This window comes from Dipodomys merriami, unplaced genomic scaffold, assembly GCF_024711535.1.
Source record: "Dipodomys merriami isolate MVZ:Mamm:240054 unplaced genomic scaffold, mDipMer1.0.p SCAF_22, whole genome shotgun sequence".
NCBI classification, from domain to species: Eukaryota; Metazoa; Chordata; class Mammalia; order Rodentia; family Heteromyidae; genus Dipodomys; species Dipodomys merriami.
In genome coordinates this window covers 24,144,198-24,168,524 of record NW_027203604.1, presented here as the reverse complement: position 1 = coordinate 24,168,524, position 24,327 = coordinate 24,144,198, and the positions used below count along the sequence as shown (strand labels likewise).

General features: G+C 38.0%; 1 protein-coding gene across 5 annotated transcripts in view; it reads right to left on the bottom strand.

Moving 5' to 3' along the window:
- The window catches only part of Ercc6l2 (ERCC excision repair 6 like 2), a 213,046-nt gene extending 194,078 nt beyond the window's left edge, over positions 1–18,968 (bottom strand). For all 5 annotated transcript variants that reach the window (XR_011374293.1, XR_011374292.1, XM_070033710.1 and 2 more), the window contains exons 1-2: positions 18,659–18,968; positions 15,057–15,481 (exon numbers count right to left, since the gene is read on the bottom strand). Coding sequence is in view for 3 of the 5 variants with exons in the window: in XM_070033710.1 (XP_069889811.1) it covers positions 15,057–15,481; positions 18,659–18,704 (471 nt within the window). In the remaining 2 variants the exon portion in view is untranslated. The remainder of the gene's footprint in view (positions 1–15,056; positions 15,482–18,658) is intronic.
- Positions 18,969–24,327: the final 5,359 nt, after the last annotated feature.

Sequence of the window (24,327 nt, the reverse complement as noted above, 5' to 3'; positions counted from 1 at the left end):
CATTTACCTCTCAAGGTGCTGAGTTTAATTCCCACAAATGAACAGTCAAACAAATAAACAGAACTCAAAGATACCTGCTGTGAAATCAAAGGTAATCACTAGGAGAAAAATAAAGGAATGTGTACCTACATTCCTAATAAGAGGGGGATAAACAATATAAAATAATCCAAAAGAAGGCAGAGGAAGAAAATAAATAACATGAAACAAGTAAAAATCAATGAGTAAAAATAATTCCAAATATACTAGAAAGTATATCATATATAGACTAAATACTCTAATTAAAGACTATTCTTGTTAAAAGAACTGATGGCTCACACCTTTAATCCAAGCTACTCAGAATGCTAAGATCAGAAGATTCAGGTTCAAAACCAACCTAGATAAGTTTATTATACTCTTATCTATAAATAACCCAAAAAAACAGGGGAGTAAAATTGTGAGTCTAGAGGAACAGTTCCATTTTTTAGTGAAAAACCCAATTGAGAGCATGAGGCTCAAGTCCCACTATAGACACAAAAATATGGATATAGATATAAAGATAAGTTATACAGATACAGATAGAGATATACACAGATAAAGATAACAAAGATAAAGATAACAACTTAAATTGGAAGCTACAAAAATCTAAATTGGTAAGTAGTTTACTAAACAAAGCAAAAAAGAAAAAGAAAAACAAAGACAAAGAAATCCAGAAGCACAACAGATTTTTAAACAAATCAAAAAGAACAATTATGAGTAAAGATACAGATTTAAATATATGATTAGCAAATTTGTCTTAATGAACATAGAAGGCCACATACAATTGCAAAGCAACTTCATTTCAAGTATACTGTAACTAGTTACCATAGTTGACATATACTAGGTGATGGTTAATCCAGTTAGTCAACTTGATTAGACAAAGGGACGTATATATTAGTAAAGCTCATCTGTACTGTACCAGGGTTTCCAGAGATAACTGTATTATGAAAGCTCTGATCTAATCAATGATGGATTTTAACCAAATGATAGATTCCAAATTTGAATAAACTACTGAGAAGGCAGTACAACTGTGGAAGGCAGTCTTGTAGGGGAAATGAGGCTATGCTTTTGAAGGGTCTATCTTGGCCTGTCCCCCTCCTGTTGCTCCTCTTGGCTTCCTGGCTGCCATGAGAAAAACAGCTCATGCCCTTTCTCCATGTTGTTTGTTTGTCATGGCCTAAAAACAATAAATCAAACCAATATGAATTGAAACCTTATAACCATATGACAGAATAACTCCTCTTTTAAATTGTTTCTCACAAGTATTTGTCATAGCGACAAAAAGTCTGACTATGACTAAGACTATGCCATAAAACAAGTCTATAATACATTTTAATAGAAATCATACAGAGTATGTTCTTTGATCACAATGAAAGAAACTAGAAATAAAAAATGTAAGCAAAACAATCTTCAAATGTTTGAAAGATAAGGAACATACTTCAAAGAACAACTCATAAATGGGATGCAGAAAATATTTTGAGTTCAATAATGAGTAAGAATTAAATACTGAACTTAAAGACCACAGCTAAAGCCATACCTTTAAAAACTTAAATGCAGGCGGCAGAGATTAAGAAGATTGAGATGAGATTTGAACCCAATGGGGTCAAAAAGTCTAAGAGACCCAATATCAACTTCAGCTGGATGCAGTGGTGTGTACCTGTTATCCCAGCCATGGCATAAAGTAAATGGAAGGACTGAGGTCCACACTAATCTGGGCAAAAAGAGATTCTACCTTAAGAGTGGGGGGTTGGAAGAGAGGGGGAAAAGAAAGAGAAAGAGAGAGAGAAAGAGAGAGAGAGAAAGCAAGAGAAAAGGCAAACAAAAATATTTCTATGACATAGAATGTTAGGCCAATATATACTAAAATTTAGATAACTGAGAAACAGAATTGATCAAAACCAATACAAGAAAAAACAAAATTTCTACCCAAATATATAATCACGAAAGAATTGAAAATATATAAATACATATATACTCTTCTCAAAGAAAATCAGGGGCTAGAAGGCTTTCCCAACAAATTCTATCCAATGTTTCAGAAAAATATTATATCTATGCAAACAAACTCAGGGTTAAAAGAAAGGAAGAAATTATCTAAAGTCATTACAAGTTCAGCATAAACTTGATAGGAAAACCTGATAAGAACATTATATTTTCTTAGTATTATGTAAAAAAAAATTATTAAAATATTAGCAAACAGAACACAGATTTTTTTTAAAGAAATATATACCAAAATCAAATTGAATTTATTCTGGAAATGTGATTTGGGTTTCTTAGTTCAGATATCAAGTAGTATTAGCTAGGTGTTTCTTTTTATTTAGGCATTATAGTTAGCATTCCTAACTCTTAATTTCTTTCAGATGAGAATAAGACAACCCACTACAAGAAACTCATATTTGATGTGAAGTGGTACACTAACTTCAAGTACACCATAGAAAGCTCAGAATGTGCATTTTATATCTAACCACTGAAAATATAAAGCAAAGCAGTACATAGGTCAGCTTGTGGTCCTTATGACAAAATACCAGAGATCAAACTGAAAAGAGTGAAGGACTTACTTTACCTCACAGTTTTAGATGTTTCCATCCATGTTTGGCCCTGTCACCCTTGAACACGTGGTAAGGTAAGCATAATACCAGAAAAAGTGCAGTCTGAAGAATGTGGCCAGAAACAGGAATAGTCATAAGAATAAAGCAGTCAGTTCATCAAGAGACATAACAATTATAAAGACATGATTCTAGCAGAGCTTCAAAATATAGGAAAGCAAAATTGGCTAATTCCCAATTGGAAGAGGAGACTTTAATATCTTTCTCTGAGCACAAACTGGGCATTGGTGGCTCACACCTGTAATTCTAGCTACTCAGGAAGCTGAGATCTGAGAATCACAGTATGAAGCCTACTTGAGCAGAAAAGTCCCAAACCCCAAAACGCCAGATTGGAGGCCTGGCTTAAGCACCAGCAATGAGAAAAAGCCAAGAGAGAGCATAAAGCATTAATTTCAATCTACAGTACTGGAATATGTGCACAAATGCACATACATACAAATTAGCAAAGACATAAGAATTATGAACATTATCAATCATCTTGAGATGTTAGTGCATATTTATAGGATACTATAGTTAACAACAGAATATATATTTTTTACCAGTGTATGTAACACAGTTCAATAAGGTGGGCCACAAGATGATTCTCACTATTTTTTTCAAAATAACTGATATCTTATAGAATGTGCTCTTTGACTATTAATGCTATAATAGTAAAAAAAAAAAAAAAGCAAGTAAATATTGTAAATTAAACATACAACTGCATGTAATCCTAGATCCAAAGAAAATGTCACAAGGGATAGTAGAAAATGTTTTCAATTACATGAAAATAAAAACACAATATGGCAGAATTTGTGGAATATAGATAAAGCAATGTTTAGAGAGAAATTTAGAACTTAAGATGAAATTCACTACACAATTCTAAATCTAGAAAATGAAGACCAAAATACACACAAAGAAGGAAGATTAGAAAAGCAATCAAAGACAAACAACAGAGAAAAATGACAAACCTGAGTTGGATGCCTGAACAAATCAACTAAATAAACAAATCTCAAGCTAGACTAGTCAAGAAAAAAATGAAAAATATTGTTCCTATGCATTTATCTGTGTATACACAGTTGTCACACAAATTATTCAAACAATAAATTATCATGAACAACTTTATGCTAACAATTTGAGAGCATAGACAAAGCAGTCAAATTAGTTCTCTGAAAAATACACTTTTACCAAAACTGATACTGTAAGAAACATCTTAAGGTAATTTAACTAATTTTCAAAAACTTTTACACTCACTATTGAATATAATCTTAGAAATTGCAACTAGAAGGGACTATTCTGACACTGATCAAAGACATTATGAGAAGCCTACACTTACTACTACCACACTTAATGCTGAAATGCTGAACACTTTCTCCTATCATCAGGAATGAGTAAGAATGCATTCTTACTACTTTATCCAAATTGTTTGAGGGTTCTAACTAGCCAATAAAATAAAACAAGGATTAAAAATGCCATGTTTTAGTGGCTTACCTCTATAATCCTAGCTACTCAGGAGGCTGAGATCTAGGGACTGTGGTTCAGTCCGTCTAGGCAGGAAAATCAGTGAGACTCTTATCTCCATTTAAGCACCAAAAAAGCTGGAAGTGGAATGTGGGAGAATACTAACCTTGAGCAAAAAAAAAAAAAAAAATCTCAGGAACAGTGCCCAGGCCCTGAGTTCAAGACCCTGGACCAGCTCCAAAAAAAAAAAAAAAAGCATAAACAAGAAAAAAAGTAAAACTCTGTTTGTAAAACTCTGTTTCTCCTAAAAACTCCTTAACACATCTACAAAACAATTACTAGTGATGAACACAGATGCAAAGATCCTTAACAAGATTCTAGCTAACAGAATCCAGAAACACATAAAAAAAATAATACACTATGATCAGGTAGGCTTCATCCATGGTTTAACATACGTAAGTCAATAAATGTAATCCAACATATCAACAGAGCCAAGGTCAAGAATCACATGATTATCGCCACAGATGCAGAAAAGGCCTTTGATAAAATTCAACATTCATTCATGCTAAAAGCTCTGGAGAAAATAGGAATAGAAGGAACATTTCTAAAAACAATAAAAGCCATTTATGACAGACCAATAGCCAATATTATACTTAATGGGGAAAAGCTACAACCAATTCTCCTAAAATCAGGAACAAGGCAAGGATGCCCACTGTCTCCACTCCTCTTCAATATAGTCCTAGAACCCTTAGCCAGGGCAATAAGGCAAGAAAAAGACATTAAAGGGATCCACATAGGGAAAGAAGAAGTTAAACTATCCCTTTTTGCAGACGACATGATACTATACCTCCACGATCCCAAAAACTCCATCCCCAAACTCTTAGAAATCATAAATCACTTTGGCAAAATAGCAGGATACAAAATAAACCCACAAAAATCAGTTGCCTTCCTATACACTGATAATGTACAGGAAGAGAGGGAAATAAAGGGAGCAACCCCATTCACAATAACCTCCCAAAAAATAAAATATGTAGGAATTAACCTAACCAAAGATGTAAAAGAACTATTTAATGAGAACTATAAAAAGTTAAAGAAAGAAATTGCAGAAGACACTATGAAATGGAAAGACCTCCCATGCTCCTGGATAGGCCGACTTAATATAGTAAAGATGGTAATACTTCCAAAACTAATATACAAATTCAATGCAATTCCTATTAAAATCCCAATGACGTACATCACTGAAATACAGAAAACAGTCCAAAAATTCATATGGAACAACAAAAGGCCTAGAATAGCCAAAACAATTCTAGGGGATAAAGACAATATGGGAGGGCTATCCATGCCGAACTTCAAACTCTACTACAGAGCTATAATAACAAAGACAGCATGGTACTGGCACAAAAACAGACCCGAAGACCAATGGAACAGAATAGAAGATCCAGAAATAAATCCACAGGCCTACAGCCAGCTGATATTCGACAAAGGAGCCAAAGACATACAATGGAAGAAACACAGCCTCTTCAACCGCTGGTGCTGGGAAAACTGGGCAGCCACATGCAGAAAACTAAAAGTGGACCCCAGCCTATCACCATGCACCAACATCAACTCAAAATGGATTAAAGACCTTAACATTAAACCTGAATCTCTGAAACTACTACAGGACAGAGTAGGAGAGACAAACGGTACATGGTCTCCCTGATAAGTGGATGCTAAATCCAAAATGTTAGGTGATACGACAAAACTAACAGGACTTAAGAAACAAAGAACTCCCACTCATCTGGTTGAACCACTACTAAATATCCCCATGCTGCTGATCACATATATGGTATATAACATGTGAGCACCGTTATATATTACAGACTGTGATAGACAATTTGCTCCAGGAAAGTTAGAATGATCTTGTGACTTTAAGTGAGTATCATTATTCCACAATACTGTGAATTTCCGGAAATTATGTAATCACTTAATCATAATCAAAAAAAAAAAAAAAAAGAACCTCGGGGAAGGGAGGGAGGGAGGGGATGGTAGGGGGAAAACAATGGAGGGGGTAACAATGTTCAAGAGGAAGTGTACTCATTACCTCACTCATGTAACTGTAATCCTCTGTATAGTATCTTTACAATAAAAAAAAAAAAACCAATTACTAGGACTAAGTGAGGGATTTAGCAAAGTAACAGGTTATAGAGTCAATACAAGTTATACTTTTATACACTATGAGTCAAAAAAAGTCGTATTTTTATATACTATGAGAAAAAATTAAGAAATTAAAAGAAAAAGATCCACTGACAAAAGCATCAAATTTACAATATAGAATAAAGTATGCATAAGGCCTCCAACAAAATTATAAAATGTTGCTGCAATACAGGAAGAAATATGCTACTTCATGGATTATCGAAGCATTAGCTCTCGTCAAGTGTCAAATGTCAAATTCTCCTTAAAGTTCAATGCAATTCAGTAACAACTGAAAATCACCAGCTCAATCAAAACCTTGAAACAGTTTGTCATGGAATTTGGCAAACTGATGGAAACACTGGAGAAGCAAAGGGAAAAAATAGACAAGACACAGAACAAAGGTCTAATACAAAATTGGATATAAGTATAGTCAAACTGAACGATGAAAATGAATATAAAAGGCCAGAAACAGATTTAAACGCATGGACATTTTCAACAAAAGTGGCATGCCCAACAAAATGTGAAATTAGATAGTCTTTAATAAAAACTTCTAGGGCAATTCAATGTCTATGGGGGAAAAAATGAACTTTGAGGCCTGCCTCACACACAAATCCATCAGTGCTAGAGTGCTTAGGAATCTAAAAGGGAAGGTCAAACAGGAAAATAATTGGACTTGGGGCTTGGAAGATGGCTCAGTGGTAGACTGCTTGCCTTGCATGCATGAGGCCCTGGGTTTGATACCTCAGCACCACATAAGCAGAAAAAGCCGGAAGTGGCGCTGTGGCTCAAGTGGTAGAGTGCTTGCCTTGAGCTGAAGAGCTGAGGGACAGTACCAAGACCCAGAGTTCAGGGACAATAAATAAATACATACATACATACATACATACGTATGTACGTACATAAATACACAAATATTGGACTATCTTCATAACCTCATGATACAGAAAGACTTCTTGAGAAGAACACTGAATTACTACCCATGAAAGGATAAAGCAGATTAACTTAAAAGTAGCACTGTCCAAAAAAAACACATATTGAAGAAAATGAAAAAGGTACATTCCTCTGAAATGGAAGAGATTCTCCATTGTTCAATATATCTGGAAGGCAAGTTGACAGATTATCAAAATTCAAAGTACAAATATATTTGATCTATCCATTGATCCACTCCTACAAACCCAGTGACTGACAATATCAGCCCAACTCTAAAGCTAAGGAAACATTTTTTTAGCAAAGCAATCTCCACATCACATCTGTCCCACTGGAATGAGACAGAGAGGCTTATTAAAATGTTAATTCACAGCAGATGAAAAGACAAGACTTAAAAGGAAGGTTTACAAAACTAATATAAAAAGATTGTTTTGAAATACAGAATATAATATGCGTTATTGTGGAATTGCTCTAAAAGGACAAACTGAAGTGTTTAAGTCTACCACCTCTGGAAGAGGCCCAAACCTGAATTTCAGACATGAAATGTACTCTGGGAAAGCTTTTTGTATTTGGAGTTTTTTTTTTTTTTTTTTTTTTTTTTTTTTTTTTTTTTTTTTTTGTCTCAGTCATGGTTCCTGAGCTAAAGGCTAGTATTCTACTCCTCAAGCCACAGCAACACTTCTGGGGTATTTTGTTTTCTGTTTTTTCACTTCTGGTTTTTCAGTGGTTAACTAGAGATAAGAATCTCATGGACTTGCCTGCCTGAGCTGGCTTTGAACCATGATCCTCAGATCTCAGCCTCCTGAGTAGCTAGGATTATAGGCGTGAGCCACTGGCACCTGGCTAGTTTTTTGTTCCTAAAGTCATTCCTTTTTAAATGCTGTCAAGCTAACACTTTTTTTTTTTTTTTGATCCGGTCGTGGGGCCTGAACTCTGGGCCTGGGCACTGTCCCTCAGCTCTTCAGCTCAAGGCTAGCACTCTACCACTTGAGCCACAGTGCCATTTCCAGCTTTTTTTTCTTTTTGCTTATGTGGTGCTGAGGAATCGGACCCAGGGCCTCAGGCATATAAGGCAAGCGCTCTACCACTGAGCTACCTTCCCAGCCCAAGCTAACACTTTTATAGGACATCTTGCTTACATACATTCAGCAACTAACAGAGTAAACCTGAGTGAGGATAGGAAACAGAGCAATAACCTTCCCTTAGCAAAACAGTCTATTTCCTTCAGGACAAAAGGAAAAGATACCCATGTTTTTCACTATTCATTTCCTAGAACATAAAAAGTGGAGAGAATGCTTCAAAATGGCACATCAGCCAGCCACTGGTGGTTTATGTTTATAATCCTACCTACTCATGAGTCTGAAATCTGAGGACTTTGCTTCTAAGCCAGCCGAGGCAGGAAAGTCTGTGAAACTCTTATCTACAGTTAACCAGCAAAAAGCCTGTAGTGGGGCCATGGCTCAAGTGGTAGAGTGCTAGCCTTGAGCAAAAAGATTCAAAGATAGCACCCAGGCCCTGAATTTATGCCCCAGGACTGGTCCAAAAATACAATGACAAAGAGAAGAGGGGAAGAATTCAATATGTATCCTACAAAATAAGAAAAGTAAGGGAAAGAGCAGGTTGGGAGGGTTGGGTGAGGATGTTGAAAGGGGTGACATTGATCAAGACATACTGTATTCATAAACTGCTTTGCTAAATGGCAACTCCTTTGTACAACTATTTAAAGATTATTATTATTATTAAAGATAATACACATACACATGACATGCTGTTTTTTTGTTTTGTTTTGTTTTTTGGCGGTTGTGGGGCTTGAACTCTGGGCCTGGGCGCTTGTCCCTCAGCTCTTCAGCTCAAGGCGAGCGCTCTACCACTTGAGCTACAGCACCACTTCCGGTTTTCTAGTGGTTTATTGGAGATAGGAGTCTCATGGTCTCTCCTGCCCAGGCTGGCTTTGAACCGTGATCCTCAGATCTCAGCCTCCTGAGTAGCTAGGATTACAGGCGTGAGCCACCGGCGCCCGGCTATGACATGCTGTTTTGAAAGGAAACCTTAGCCTATCTCTTTGATAAAGCTCTATTCCTAAAATCTGAACCACAGGTCAAACCAGAAAATACAACCTTATCTTTAAAATCCTAGGAGCTTTTTTTTTTTCTGCTTTAAAGGGGTTGGGGCTCAGAGCATTACTTAACATTTCACATCAGATATTATGTTGTTTTCTCCATGAATAAAATATTAAAATATTACTATATTTATTACTAATATTTATTTACTAGTATTACTATATTCCTGAGAAACAGCTTGACTTGTGACCCAAATGACCTTCAATTTTAAGTAAATTATAATCTACTACAGACTGTATTATTTTAAAACTGGTATTAAAAATAGTCTAAGAGAGCTTTAGCTATCAGCAATCCCAATATTTCTCTCAGACTTAATATCTACTATACATTCCTTTTGAAAATAGAGCAACCTTCAGGAAAGACATTCTTGATAATGTATTTAATGATACATAAATATTCTAAGAAGTACTTATCATTTGCAAAAATCTATTTCTGCAACTCAATAAATACAATAGTAACTCATCTTTTTCACATAGCAGATAAAGAAAAAACATTTTGTACTTTCCTAACAATAATCCTTAAGACTATGCACCTATGAAAGCCATTCTCCAAACTAAAATTTTAAAAACACATTCTTTGACTCACTGAATTTGTTATTTGCTTTATGACATAAACCTTTCAAATCCTGTCTTCAAAATTAAAAAAAAAAAGTCCTAGTTGCTACTGCTCAAATTAGTCCTAAAGTAAAACATAAAAATATCAATTTCCCTGGGATTATATTATATGATATTATGTATATATGTATATAATATACATGTAGTATATATTATCATAAATAATACATGGCAAGACCAGCAGGCTGGCTCCTTCCTGCTAGCTATTCTACTTATCATATTAAAGCAACATCACTTGGCTACACCTGTTTTTATCATCACTGTTTGAATCTAGAATAGTATTGATCATATGCATTTATAGCAGGTTAACATGTGCTTCCACATTAGGCCCACAGAGCCTAGCCCAGAGAAAGAGTTTAATAAATTTCAACAGATTGAGTGAATGGTTAATTAAAGCTCAGAAAAAGGCATTTAACTAGGAGTGCCCCTTAAGTTACAGGATATAGGCAATAAAAGTATATGGAGTGGGCAAAAGAGATCTAGAATCTGAATGAATTTGATTACTTCATGCAATCATTGGTATGTCACTTTTTCTCTCTGTGCCTGAGTTTCTTCATTTATTAAGAAGCTGGAGAGAAAAATCTCTAATGTTATTCTATTTCTGTGGGGGGGGGGGGGTGCGCGTGCACTGGTAGTAGGGCTTGAACTCTGGGCTTTCAACTCATTTAGCTTTTTCTGCTCACAGCTGAGTACTACTTGAGTAAGTTACAAGTTCAGTTCCATCTTTCTGCTGGTTAACTGGAGATAAGGAGTTTCTCAGATCTTTCTGCCCCAGCTGGCTTCAGACCTTTGGTAGCTAACATAAGCCATTGATGCCCAGCTCATTTCAGTTTCTAAAAATGTAATAATTTGTATTGAAAGAATGAACGCTATTTTGTATCAAAATTCACATAGAATAAACACCCTCTTACCAAATTTTCCTATACTAACTCATCAGATTAATTGGTTTTCGGTCCCTTCTGAAAAATATAGTCTGAGTAAAGGTTCTCAAATTTTAGTGGGCCTCAGAATTACCTGAAGGATTTGTTAGGATTGCCAGCTTCCACCCCAGATCCAGAGTTTCTATTGAGTATATCTGGGATGAAAGCCAAGAACTTAACAATCTAAGTTCTCCAGGAACACTACTGCTACTGGTCCAAGGATTACATTTTTGAGAACAAATGCTTCATAGTAAGGAGCCACTTTCCACTGTCTATCAGTGACCTCTCCAATTACCATGAGTCAGGTCCCCAAACCTGCAGACTCTAGTTAAAATTGTTTTTATTATAGTTAAGTGAACATTATGAAAATGTATAGAAGAGATTATTTCTTGAATTAGGTGTAAGAATTCTGTAAATTTTCAAGAAATTTTTATAAAAATCTAGGTCTTTGTATTTGGATTCCCTCCCAAGTACCTTTAATTTCTTAGTCCAACTAAAATAAAAATAGTAGATGATGAATTATTGGTGTTGAATATATCATGGGCACATACAGACATGTGAAACTTTGGTGATAATGATAGATTCCTTATCTTGGTGAGATAGATGGTGATCATTTTAGGGATATATATATAACTATAAAACTAACCAGATTCTACACTGTAAATTTGTAAAGCTTACTGTACTATAAATTCCTCAAGAAATAGTACAAAGAACACAAAGAACCATACATATACATCTACACCCAACAGAAGTGTTAAGACTGAAGAAACTGACAAAATCATTTTTGGCAAAGATATTAAACTGTAATTCTCATACATTCACTTAAAAAATAGCAAGCCTCTTCTATCTCCAACCACATGACAAACCACACCATCATGAACAAAAACTTCCCAAATCCCATATATTTTAGGCTACTATTAGGTCACTTTGTACTCTTTCAAAGTCACATTTCTTAAAGAGGTAAGTACACTTTCCCCCACCATGTTTTCTCCTGTATCATGCCTGGTTTGTGCCTCCAAAAGTCCAGCAAAATAGGTCTTGTTCAAAATACCAATGATTCACTAGCCACATGGGCATTTTAACCCTCATCCTTGCAGAAGACCACACACCAAATTCACCTACTTAACTACTTGAAAAAAAGTAGGAAACTATTTGATATATAAACCAAGTTCAATTTTATAACAATGACAAGTCAGAATGTAAAAGGATTAGTTTTTTTAAAAAGGGGGCAGCTGGGAAGGTGGCTCAGTGGTAGAGCGCTTGCCTTGCATGCCTGAGGCCCTGGGTTCGATTCCTCAGCACCACATAAGCAAAAAGAAAAAAGCCGGAAGTGGCGCTGTGGCTCAAGTGGTAGAGCGCTAGCCTTGAGCTGAAGAGCTGAGGGACAGCGCCCAGGCCCAGAGTTCAGGCCCCACAACTGGATCCAAAAAAAAAAAAAAGGTAAGATTAATATGATTTACTGTCCATTTTGACAAGGACACTAAATATTTTGGTAATATAAATTCCTTACAGACCAAAGTGAATCATTAAGAACACAACTAAAGCTGGGCACCGGTAGCTCACACCTGTAATCCTAGCTACTCAGGAGGCTGAGCTCTGATGATTGTGGTTCAAAGCCAGCCCGGGCAGGAAAGTCTGTGAGACTCTTTATCTCCAGTAAACCACCAGAAAACAGAAAGTGCCACTGTGGCTCAAGTGGTAGAACACTTGCCTTGAGTTGAAGAGCTGAGGGACAGCCCCCAGGCTCAGAGTCCCAGCCCCATGAACAACACCAACAATAAAAAACAACAGCAGAGTTCAAGCCCTGAGTTCAAGCCTCATGACTGACAAAAAAAAAAAAAAAAAAGAACAGAACTAAAAATATTGTCTTAAGTCATTGTATTTATCCCTGGTTAATCAGTTTTAGGATCCTGTAAGCTATCTTTGAAAATAAATTTCTTCTAATGCTGTATCCAAAGCCCATGCCTATAGTCCAGCTACTCAGGAGTTAGAGATTGGAAGAATTATGGTTCAGTCCAGGCAGAAAAGCAAGATTCCATCTCAAGCAATAAAACTAGGCATAGTAGTATACTGTACTCATCTATCATTTCAGCTATACAAGAGCCTTAAGTAGGAGGATCAAAGTCCAGACCAGCCTAGGCAAAAATGTAAAACTGTATTTAAAAAATACTTAATGATAGTTGGGATGTAGATCAGTGGCAAAGCTCTTGCCTAAGTAGTGCACACTCTGGGTTCAATCCCTAGTACCAAAGGAGATAAGATTAAAATATATATATATATATATATATATATATATATATATATATATATATGGGGCTGGGAAGATGGCTCAGTGGTAGAGCGCTTGCCTTGCATGCCTGAGGCCCTGGGTTCAATTCCTCAGCACCATATAAGCAAAAAGAAAAAAGCCGGAAGTGGTGCTGTGGCTCAAGTAGTAGAGTGCTTGCCTTAAGCTGAAGAGCTGAGGGATCCAAGCCCAGAGTTCAAGCCCCAAGACAGAGAAAAAAAAAAGGTAATTATAATTTGACCTAAAGATTGTCCAATAAGAATGATACCACCCCATTTGTTAGGAAATAGAAAGACTTAGAAAAAGATCATATTAAGTAAAGTAAGTCAAACCCAAATATTTAGGTCCCATGGATTCCCTCATTTGCAATAACTAGTAGTACATCTAGGATAATTTTATCAGATGAGCAGAAAAGCTCAAAAGTTATGTACATATGATCATATAGGATGATGCTAAGTGAAATTAACCCCAAGATAGGGACACATTGTTGTTTTTAATGTACTATTTGATTTTTTTTTGTTTCCTTTGTATGTTCTTCCCCCTATGGTATATCCCGTGTTGTCACTGTACTTGATTTTGGTACCTTGCATCTTGTATAAACATTTGTCTAATTTGGGGAGAGGAAGGGGAATAAAAAATGCTGAAACAAGGACACAGGATGACCCACTGCAACAATGATACCCACAAGATAGTATACTGGAAATGAACTTTACAACTTTGGGTGGGGTGGATGGGGGAGGAGTGAGAGAGGTGAGGGAGGGAAGGGATAGTGGGAGAACAAGGTAAGAATGCTAAACAAGTAATGTACTCATTATGTTACTCATGTAACTAGCCCCTCTATACAGCATCTTTACATTAAAATTAAATGGAAAAAAAAGAAGTAAATAACAGTCTAACCTGTGCAAGAACAAGAAAACAAATTAAGTCATAAAGGGGCCTTATTTACTTATTTAATTTTCATTAGCAATCATCCATTATCTTGGTCACAGGTGGTAGTTTCTTGAAAGCTCCTTTCTTTATTCTTCCAACCTACTCTGCTGAAAAAGTAAATTCATTCCTTCCACAAACAATTATGTACTACTTCCCATGCTTTAGACTACCTGCATTGTCTGGGCTTAAAAGAAGACCCAGTACAGCAAATGATGACATGCCAATATTACTGAAGGGCCTTATTTTAGCCTTGCTTTTCATAGCAGAGCTTTATATACAGTAACATTATTAAACTATTTTAGACTACCTGCATTGTCTGGGCTTAAAAGAAGACCCAGTACAGCAAATGATGACATGCCAATATTACTGAAGGGCCTTATTTTAGCCTTGCTTTTCATAGCAGAGCTTTATATACAGTAACATTATTAAACTATTTATAAAAGTCAGACTTAAATTTCACTTAGCTTTAAGTTCCATTAACACATGGAGGTAGCTTAAATTCAATTACTAGGAAGGAAACACACAATGTTTAATCACAAACTAGACAAACACTTCTGATTGTCCAGACTGACTCCTTGGTATAAAGTCTAGACTGAAAACACTAATCTTTTAGGATCACAAATTTCTTTGAAATATAAGGCAGCTGTAGTAGACAGCTTCTAACAGGGCTCCCAATAAGCCCTCTTGGTGTACACATAACCTTATAGCTCTTCCTGTTGAATGTGGGCTGGATCTAGCAACTTGCTAATGAATAAGGTAAAATCAAGCCAAGTTATTCCAAAACATTATTAAGTACCAAAACAAACACTAGATAAGCATTGAGAATAAAATGTATCTGAAATAGTCTTTGAGACTTTACTACCTAGTTGATGAGACAAAACAGACACAGACACACACACACACACACACACACACACACACACACAAATACCCATCATAAGTTAGTACAATGAACAGATTTGCATATGGCATCTTGTACATAATATCATGAATGTGCTGAATTTCAATTATAAATGAATGAAAATGAATACCTGTACTGTTTTTCCAAGTCCCATGTCATCACCAAGAATACATCCTCTTCCTTGGATGTAGTGTCCATAAAGAAACTGGGCTCCTTCCCTTTGGTAGTCTCTCAAATACCTATTAATAGTATAAGGAATTGAATCTCCATCTTCAGATAATTTAAAAGCATTAGCAGATGATGGAAATTTTCTATCTGGGAAATAAGGCTTTTCTAAGTCTTCATCATCAAATATAAAATTTCTGGGGTGTTCCTTAGTAGATTTTACTTCTTCAAGTCTTTTAAGAGGTACTTTTCTTTCTTGAAAATTTGAATATAATATAACTGCAAATGATTTCCCATTTTCATCCACTGTAATAGATTTTATGCTTGCTTCACAAAGTTTTTCATTATCAGGAGAAGGAGCAAGACATCTTTCTCCTGGATGCCACATATCTATAATAATAAAGAAGAAAATAAAAATTTCAAAATTAACTTTTAGTTAGCATCTCATTTATCCACTGCTATCAGAAAAGAAAACGTAACATACAAGTCTTTTCCAATTCATTCAAATTAAATATAAAGCTATTTTCTTAAAATATATTATCAGGTATTCTCCTATAATAAAGTGTAAAAGAGTATACAATTTGTTTCCCCTAATTCTTATCCTGGATGTGTGTCCAATATTTTGAATTTTGACAAATGCTGGCAGGGATGTAGGGAGAAAGAAACCCTACTGCCCTGATGAGGGCAATATAAACTAGTACAACCACTCTGGAAAGACGTCTGGAGGTTCCTCAAAAAACTAAACCTAGAGTACCTATATACAATGGAATTTTACACAGCCATTAGAAAGGATAAAATAATGGAATCAGCAGGGAAACGGATGGAACTAGAACAAATCATGTTCAGAGATGTAAGTCAAGATCAGAATGACAAATGGCACATGCTCTCTCTGATAATAATACACATACTGAATCAAACTCCTAAGATATGGAAACAAGACTTTCTTTTTCAGTTTTTGATGATTCTGTCTCTTCTACCTTATATATGGTGTATTCACATGTATATCTTCAGGAGGGTGGTGGGAGGACACAGAACTTGAGGGGAAAAAGGTGAAAAAGTGCAGCAGTAGAGCTCACTGGACATTGTTGAAAATGAAATATGCAACTTGTGAGTGGAGATAGGAAGGAGGGACTGGGAGAGGATGAGGGAAAAGATGACACTATGCACAAGGAAATGTATACATTACCAGCCTCATGTAAATGTAACCCCCTGTACATCACCTCTATAATAACAAAAAATAATTTTTTTAAAAATCAGTACTGTTCAAATTGAATCCCCAGAACCAGAAACTCAATAAACATGAACTGAATTTATTAATGAAATTTCTTGGTCTCACAGATTTTTTAATACTCAGTAAAAGATGCAAATAGTATAAGGTACACAAACAAATATGTAATTGTTAAGAAGTTTTGGAAGAAGAGAATATAGTTCTATGAGAAAGAACTCGGGAAATATATTTAAAAGGAAAGGAATCTGGGGCTGGGAAGGTGGCTCAGTGGTAGAGTGCTTGCCTTGCATGCATGAGGTCCTGGGTTGGATTCCTCAGCACTACATAAGCAAAAAGAAAAAAGCCAGAAATGGTGCTGTGGCTCAAGTGGTAGAGCGCTAGCCTTGAGCCGAAGGGCTGAGGGATAATGCCCAGGCCAAGTTCAGACCCCACGACTGGACCCCCCCCCCAAAAAAAAGCAAAGGAATCTAAGAAAAGCCTCTCAGGTGGCTTAGCATGCATGTGGAAAATGCTTGAAGGACCTCACACAACAATTTATGGAAATCTTTTTGATTTCTGACTGGATATTGCTAGACCCAAATAGATCCAGTTAAGTTTGTGCTCAGGATAAACATCTCATCCCCATCCCCTCATGTGTGTCATCCCCACCCCACTCTCCTACCCTCCCCCCCTGCAAAATAAAAATTTTTTAATTGGTATGATTTCCTGTTGGATTAAATGAGGGATTAGGGCAATTATGATCTGATCTCTATCCTTTCATTCCAAACTGCCCACCTTACTATTCTTCAAACATGAAACCACCTCAGAGCCCTTAAGTTTTCTGACCCTTCCACTAACACACTTAACTTACATACCAAAGTGACCGATTCTTTCACTAGGTTTAGGAATGAGCATCTCAGGCATTATAATGTCCACTCAGCAGCCTCATTTGTTTTCACCTGTCAGACTTGTATAGGTATTCATATTTGTGCTAAGACTGAGTTACAATGTTGTTAATTCCTGGCTCTCAAGAGGTCAGGCCTGTTGCTTGCCTATGCTGAGACTTAGCCCTGAATCCATCATTTATGAGATGGATACTATTCTCAAAGTAAAAACAAGTAGATAAGTATAGTAGTAGTAATGCAGAAACTTGCAGTAGATAGTATATGTTACATACTATCTGTTATATACTGGAAATTATTTAGAGACAAAAGAGCATCTCAAGATAATTAACCATACCTTCCTAAAACTCTGTGACATATTAGAGGCAGAATATAAATCCTTGCCACGATACATCATGTATCAAGTTTTGTGTAATAATCTGAACAAATATCTCAATTTGTGTGTGGAAGTGCACCAGTACTGGGGCTTGAACTCAAGGCCTAGTGCTTTTCCAGCTTTCTGATTTAAGGCTGGTTCCCACTTCAGCAACACTCCAGCTGTTGCTGATTATTAAAGATTCTCTGATTTGTTGCTGGCTTCCAACTGTGATTCTCAGATCTCAACCTCGTAAGTAGCTAGCACTACAGGTGTTAAGACACCTATGTCAGGCTCAAATATTTATATACTCAGTCTTTATTCACCTTCTTAAACTTTTACCATTCACGAATGACTGGGGCACAAAAAAAAAAATTACGGGCTAGGAAGGTGGCTCAGTGGTAGAGTGCTTGCCTTGCATGCATGAGGCCCTGGGTTCGATTCCTCCGCACCACATATGCAGAAAAAGGCGGAAGTGGCACGATAGCCCAAGTGGTTGAGCACTACCCTTGAGCTGAAGAGCTGAGGGACAGCGCCCAGGCCGAGTTCAGGCCCCACGACCGACAAAAAACAACAACAACAAAACCCCAACTATCTATAGTACATATATATTACATAATATATATGTATTATATACGTTATTATATACGTTATATATTATACAAAGTATGTATGTATTATCTATTATATGTTATATGTTATATGTATTATATACAGTACATATTATGTCTTATCTATTATATATGTGTGTATATATATATATATGAAACATTTACTACACACTATGGTTCAGACGCAGTCACATAAATGCTTAGCTCCCAGGTCTCATTTTACATGGATAAGAACCGGGCAACGATCCCAACTTTACAGATGAGTAAAGTACCCAAAGTTCCTCCGCAAGAAAACTGTGAGAATGCTTAGCTACAAAGGGCAGTCTGCCTCGACAATCCAGGTTCATGTTTCTAACATGAAGAGGGTCACAATCCGTAGTGGCCACTCAAAGCCAGAGTACAACCCCAACCGGAAGTGCCCTGGAAGGGCCCGTTTCCGTGAGGGGCTGGAAAGCTGGTGCCCGCGCGGTGAGCCGAGCCCGGAGCTCATACCTTTGCGGGCCGTTCCCGAGGGGGGCTTCGGGGACGAAGGATCCATCTGGCCCGGGGGAGGGGCTCGGCAGCCCAGCAGCACTCACAACTCGGCGAGCGGAGGGCAGCGGGGAAGGGAGAGGAGCCTGGAAGGCCCACCGCGGCCCACACCACCTCCCGCCGCCCTCCCAACATCGCCCCGCGGGGGCCTGAAGGCACAAGGAGGAGACGGACGCAAAGGTGGCGCCAGGAGAGGAACGGCAGCACCGGAGCTGCAGGAAGCTGTGTGAAACTGGCAAAGAGGCATCCACCTCGCCGCTTCGATATCGGCCGCGGGGGGGGGGGGGGGGGGGGAGCTGGAGCTGAACACCGCAACCTCGGGTCTCCCTTTCGGGATCGGGCTTCCGGGTACAGTCCTCCCAACCCTCGTTCGGAAAATCCCGCGAGAGTGGCTAGGAATAACCGCCCCCTCCCCCCCCCACCCCCGCCACACACACCCCGTCCCAGATGTTGCCAGGGGCTGTGGGCGGGGCAATCTTCCTGAGGGGTTTTCACCGAGAGGCGCGGAAGCTCCGCGGTGAATGCAAGTATCGCGTGGCTTCGTGTAGCCGGCTGGGCCGTGGCGGACTCTGCGACGGGAAGGAGCTGGGCTCGGTGGCTCAGTGCAGCGAGGACATCAGGGCCCCCGCAGCCATCGTCGTTCGGGCTGTGGCGGCTCTGTGACTCGTAGTGTTACCAGATGCCCCGGGGGCTTTAGGAGACCAGCGGTTGCCTCCCACAGTTGGGTCCCACACCTCGGAGTCAGCCATGACTTCCACCAGGACAGAACCACAGCCCTCGCCAAACACGGGGGACAAACGTAGGGGACAGCATGAACATCCGGAGCGTTTTTCTCCTGCATCTGAGGTCACCAGTGGTTTTTGAAGCACATGGGAGAAGGCTGAGCAGACCTTGTGGACTGAACGTCCTCAAGGACAGCGTACTGCCCACAAGTTAGACGGTACTGCCCATCTCACGCTCTGGCAACGTTACAGATTAAGCCAGCAATGGGCCCTGCACGTGTTAAAATGTTTTCATGAACTACACAATAATTCATCAGCTTAGGTAACTGGAATGAGCCTGTATTCGCTTCATATTGCCCGCAAGCCTTCAAAACATTAACAGCACAAATGTGTACAACGCAGGCAACTCTGATTGTCTGTGGGTAGGAAGTCCTGTGTGAGTCTCCTTAGGCTCAGAGCAAGTGTCCGAAGGGCCGTGTTCTTTTTCAAGGATGAAGGGAATTGGAATTCCTTGCCCCCTTCACCTTCTGTCTACATTCCTTGGCTTATATGATGGTCCTCTTGGAAGGTAGTGATGTTGCATCTTTCCCATCCTTCCGTAATCAAGTGTTCCATTCATGGCCCCTGGGAAAGACTGATTTTTAAGGACTCACCTAAATAATTCAGAAGAATTTTCCCATTTCCCAGTCTACACAGTTAAACACACCCGCAAAGTCCTTTTCCCAAGTGAGCTAATATTTATAGGTTCCAGGAATTGGGGACACAAAGTTTTGTCTACTGGATGGCCTGAATTAGGAAGATTACATGCCTATTTGTTCAGCAAAGAGATATTAACTCTTTGACAGGTAATAAAAATTAGAAGTCTTCATGGGAAATACCCCTTGTTCATGAAACACAAGATAGAGTGCCTGCCAAGCAATCACAGAGCCCTGAATTCAAACTATAGTTTGGGGGCCCAGAAGAAGAAGAAAGAAAGTTACGTGCTGTATAAGTATTGTTTTAGCTTATTATTTTACCTAATACTTGATTGTGCCTCCCTAAATTAGACTTTATACTACATTCTAAAAATATATATGGAAAACAACATGAGAAATTGAGTCAATTATGTGAATTTATGTTACGGCATTACTCGTTTCATAAATTGTTTCAATCAGTGGAAAGGAAGGAAGGAAGGAAAAAGGTGAGTAAGGGCAAGAGGAAGGAGATAAAATATATGTGTCCTTTGTCAATAAGTAACCTAAATCTTCAAGTTTAAAAGCTCAACATTGCACAGGAAGTGACTACATTTTACTAAACATTTGAAATGTATATTTTATACTATTCACTTAAAATGGTACATGATGGCAAATTTTATGTTGGTTGTTTTGCCACAATTTTGAAAACAAAACACAACAACAACAAAAACCTCTGGGCCGAAGTCAGGAAAAGTCAAGGTAATATGAAAGTTGTATAGTACTAAAAATATGCCAGAAGTGGCGCTGTGGCTCAAGTGGTAGAGCGCTGGCCTTGAGCTGAAGAACTGAGGGAAAGCGCCCAGGCCCAGAGTTCAAGCCCCACGACTGACAAAAAAAAAAAAGCCACAAGCCCACATTCTGAATATTGCATCTTGCAGATTCACCATTATACCTTAAAGGTATAATGAATGTTAGAACTTGAAGAAAACTTAGGACTCACTTCTAGTTCTCTAACCCTTTGAGAAATGTTAAATGGTTTACTTAAGGTAATAGCAAATAATGCAATACAGACTAGAACAATGCTATGATTTTATTCTCATATGAGAGATATATACAAATTTACAAAAAATATTTTCAGATTTGAAAAAATTAAGGCCTGTAAGTTTGCTTCCTATAATATTTTATACCATATCAAATGAGAAGCCTTAAAATTATACAAAAAAAATCCCCAATCACTGGTTGAAATATTTCTATAAAGCCATTCCAGATACATACCAGACCTTTCAAAAAACTGTAGGAGGTAGACACAGGCCATGAAAAAGAAAACTAATCACTGCTTTATAAAGGTGATATGTATCCTACTACTGGAGGCATTATCCATCTCAATTACCAACACATGATCTGAACACATGATCATAAGATCGTACAAGGTCCTGTGTCCGAAATTCTTATTTGAAATCAGAAAATTTGAAAGCTAACACCTTTGTAAAATGGACTAAAAGAAAAATCTGCATAACAGAAAAAGGAATATAGAAGGAATTTCCTCTGTTGGCATGGAAAAAAAAGTTTTAATAGATAGTGTTAATTTTCTCTGAAAAATTTCCATGCCCTCAAACAGATTTAGAATTTGAATTTACACAATCTGCATGGGCAAGGAAATGCCAAACAAAGATAGTAGCATAGTGAAATGCCAGCTTAATGCTTTCAAGTTGCCTATAAGAAGTTAACACATCCTTTAGAAAGGTAAATATTTTTTTATTTTATTTTATTTTATTTGTGAACATACTGTACAGAGGAGTTACAATTACATGAGCAGGATAATGCGTACATTTCTTACCAAGCATTGCAGCCTCCTCCTTTGTTTACCCTTCACATCCCTTCCCAGCCTCCCCCCTCCCCCCCAATCCCAATCCTTCTCCTTCCCCCCCTTCCCCCCCCCCCCACACCGATGTTGTAAAGTTCATTTTGGACATGACAACTTGTACTTCTCATTGTTGCAACAGGTCCACCTATATCCTTAAACAACTGGTTTTTCCCCATCTCCTCCACAAGTTATACTGACATCAAATATATTGAAAGCAGGGGTTATACTGTGGGGGAGGGACATACAAAGCAACAAAGAGATAATCTTATAAATGCGTTAGAAACACATGCATGAAAGAAAAAAACATTAAAATACACATCTAAGGGTTCATTTTCCTGACATCACATTATCTGACCTTTTCCGCTTGACTCATACATATACTAGATATTACAAATAAGGGAAACCATGGGACCTATGTTTCTTTGGGCCTGGCTTACTTCACTTAATATAATTTTTTCCAAGTTTTTCCATTTCCTAACAAATGGGGCAATGTCATTCTTTCTGATGGAGGCATAGAATTCCATTGTGTATATATACCACATTTTCTTGATCCATTCATCTACTGAGGGGCATCTGGGTTGGTTCCATATCTTAGCTATGGTAAATAATGCTGCAATAAACATAGTTGTGCTGGTAGCTTTAGTGTGGTCTTGTTTGTAAACATTTGGGTAAATGCCCAAAAGTGTGATTGCTGGGTCATAGGGGAGTTCTATGTGAAGTTAGAAAGGTAAATATTAAAACAAAGATTTTTCAGGAGAGAAAGCTCCATGAAGCAATTCACAATCCTAAATGTGAAATATACATAGAAACAAGTTATCATAAACAAGAACTAGCAGAAGAAACATAAAATAGAACTAGAACCCTGCCGGGTGCTAATGGCTCATGCCTGTAATCCTAGCTGTTCAGGCAGCTGAGATGTGAGGATCCTAGTTCAAACCAGGTCAGGCAGGAAAGTCCATGAGACTCTTATCTCCAATTAACCACCAGAAAACTGGAAGTGGTGATGTGGTTTAAAGTGGCAGAACACTAACCTTGAACAAAAAGAGCTCAGGGGCAGTACTCAGGCTCCTAGTTCAAGCCCCAAGACCAAAAAGAAAAAAAAAAAAAGAACTAGAACCCAGATCTTTTCAGTTATTACAGGTTCTATATATTCACTTTGTAGGTGTGTTTAAAATATTATTGTAGCCAGCACCAGTGGCTCACGCCTGTAATCCTAGCTACTCAGGAGGCTGAGATCTGAGGATCAGGTTCAAAGCCAGCTCCAGCAGGAAAGTCTGTGAGACTCTTATCTCCAATAAACCACTAGAAAACCATAAGTGGTGCTGTAGTTCAAGTGGTAGAGTTCTTGCCTTGAGCTGAAGAGCTGAGGGACAGTACCCAGGCCCAGAGTTCAAGCCCCATGACGGACCAAAAGAAAAAAAGAATTTGTGGGACAAGACTGAGAGCAGAACTGGGAAGGTGACTCAGTGGGAGAATGTTTGCCTTGCAGGCATGAGGCCCTGGGTTCGATTCCTCAGCACCACATAGCAGAAAAAGCAGGAAGTGGTACTGTGGCTCAAGTGGCACTGTGGCTCAAGTGGTAGAGCATTAACCTTGAGCTGAAGAGCTGAGGGACAGTGCCTAGGCCCAGAGTTCAAGCCCCACAACCAACCAGAAAAAAAAAGATATATTGGGGAAATGTAAAAATACACTTTTAAATACTATGAGCCAGATTTTTAAACATGACAGCAGTTAGAAAGAAATTTGGTAAACCTATAAATGGATGACCAGAAGAACACAAGATGATTTTGATAGGACTTCTGTAGTAAGTCCCTCACTTTGAGATAAGCAAAGGGACCTCCAAAAGCATCACTTGATAACTTTAATGCAGATTCCATGTTATCTATGGGATATGGTTGGCCATTTGACTCAAAATTTAGAAATGAAGAGCAAATTCTGAATTTCAGAAAACGTCCATACTTTTGGGACTGCCTTACTCTCAGTTTCTTCTGACAAAAGAGTGTATAGTTCCTCTGGAACAGACCCTGGTCAAAAGTGGAAGAAAGTCAGAAGAGGCTTCAAAATGACCTCTATAAGGGACTAGCTTCTTGGGTAGTGACTCTGAACCAGACCATAAAGCATCCAAAAAAGAACAATATCCAAGGAGGACCTTTACAATCTCATGCAAGTACTAAATAAACAAAACCTTCCCTGTTCCTTATTTCCTCTCTTTCCCCAAGCCAATCTTAGGGAAGTTAGAAGCCATCTAGAAAGAAGGAAACAAAGGTGAGAAATGCATAAATAAAAGATGCAACCACCCTCACATTTTCCACTGCAGACTTGAACTATGAAAATGAAAGACTTATCTATTAATGAATGCTGATGCCTTTT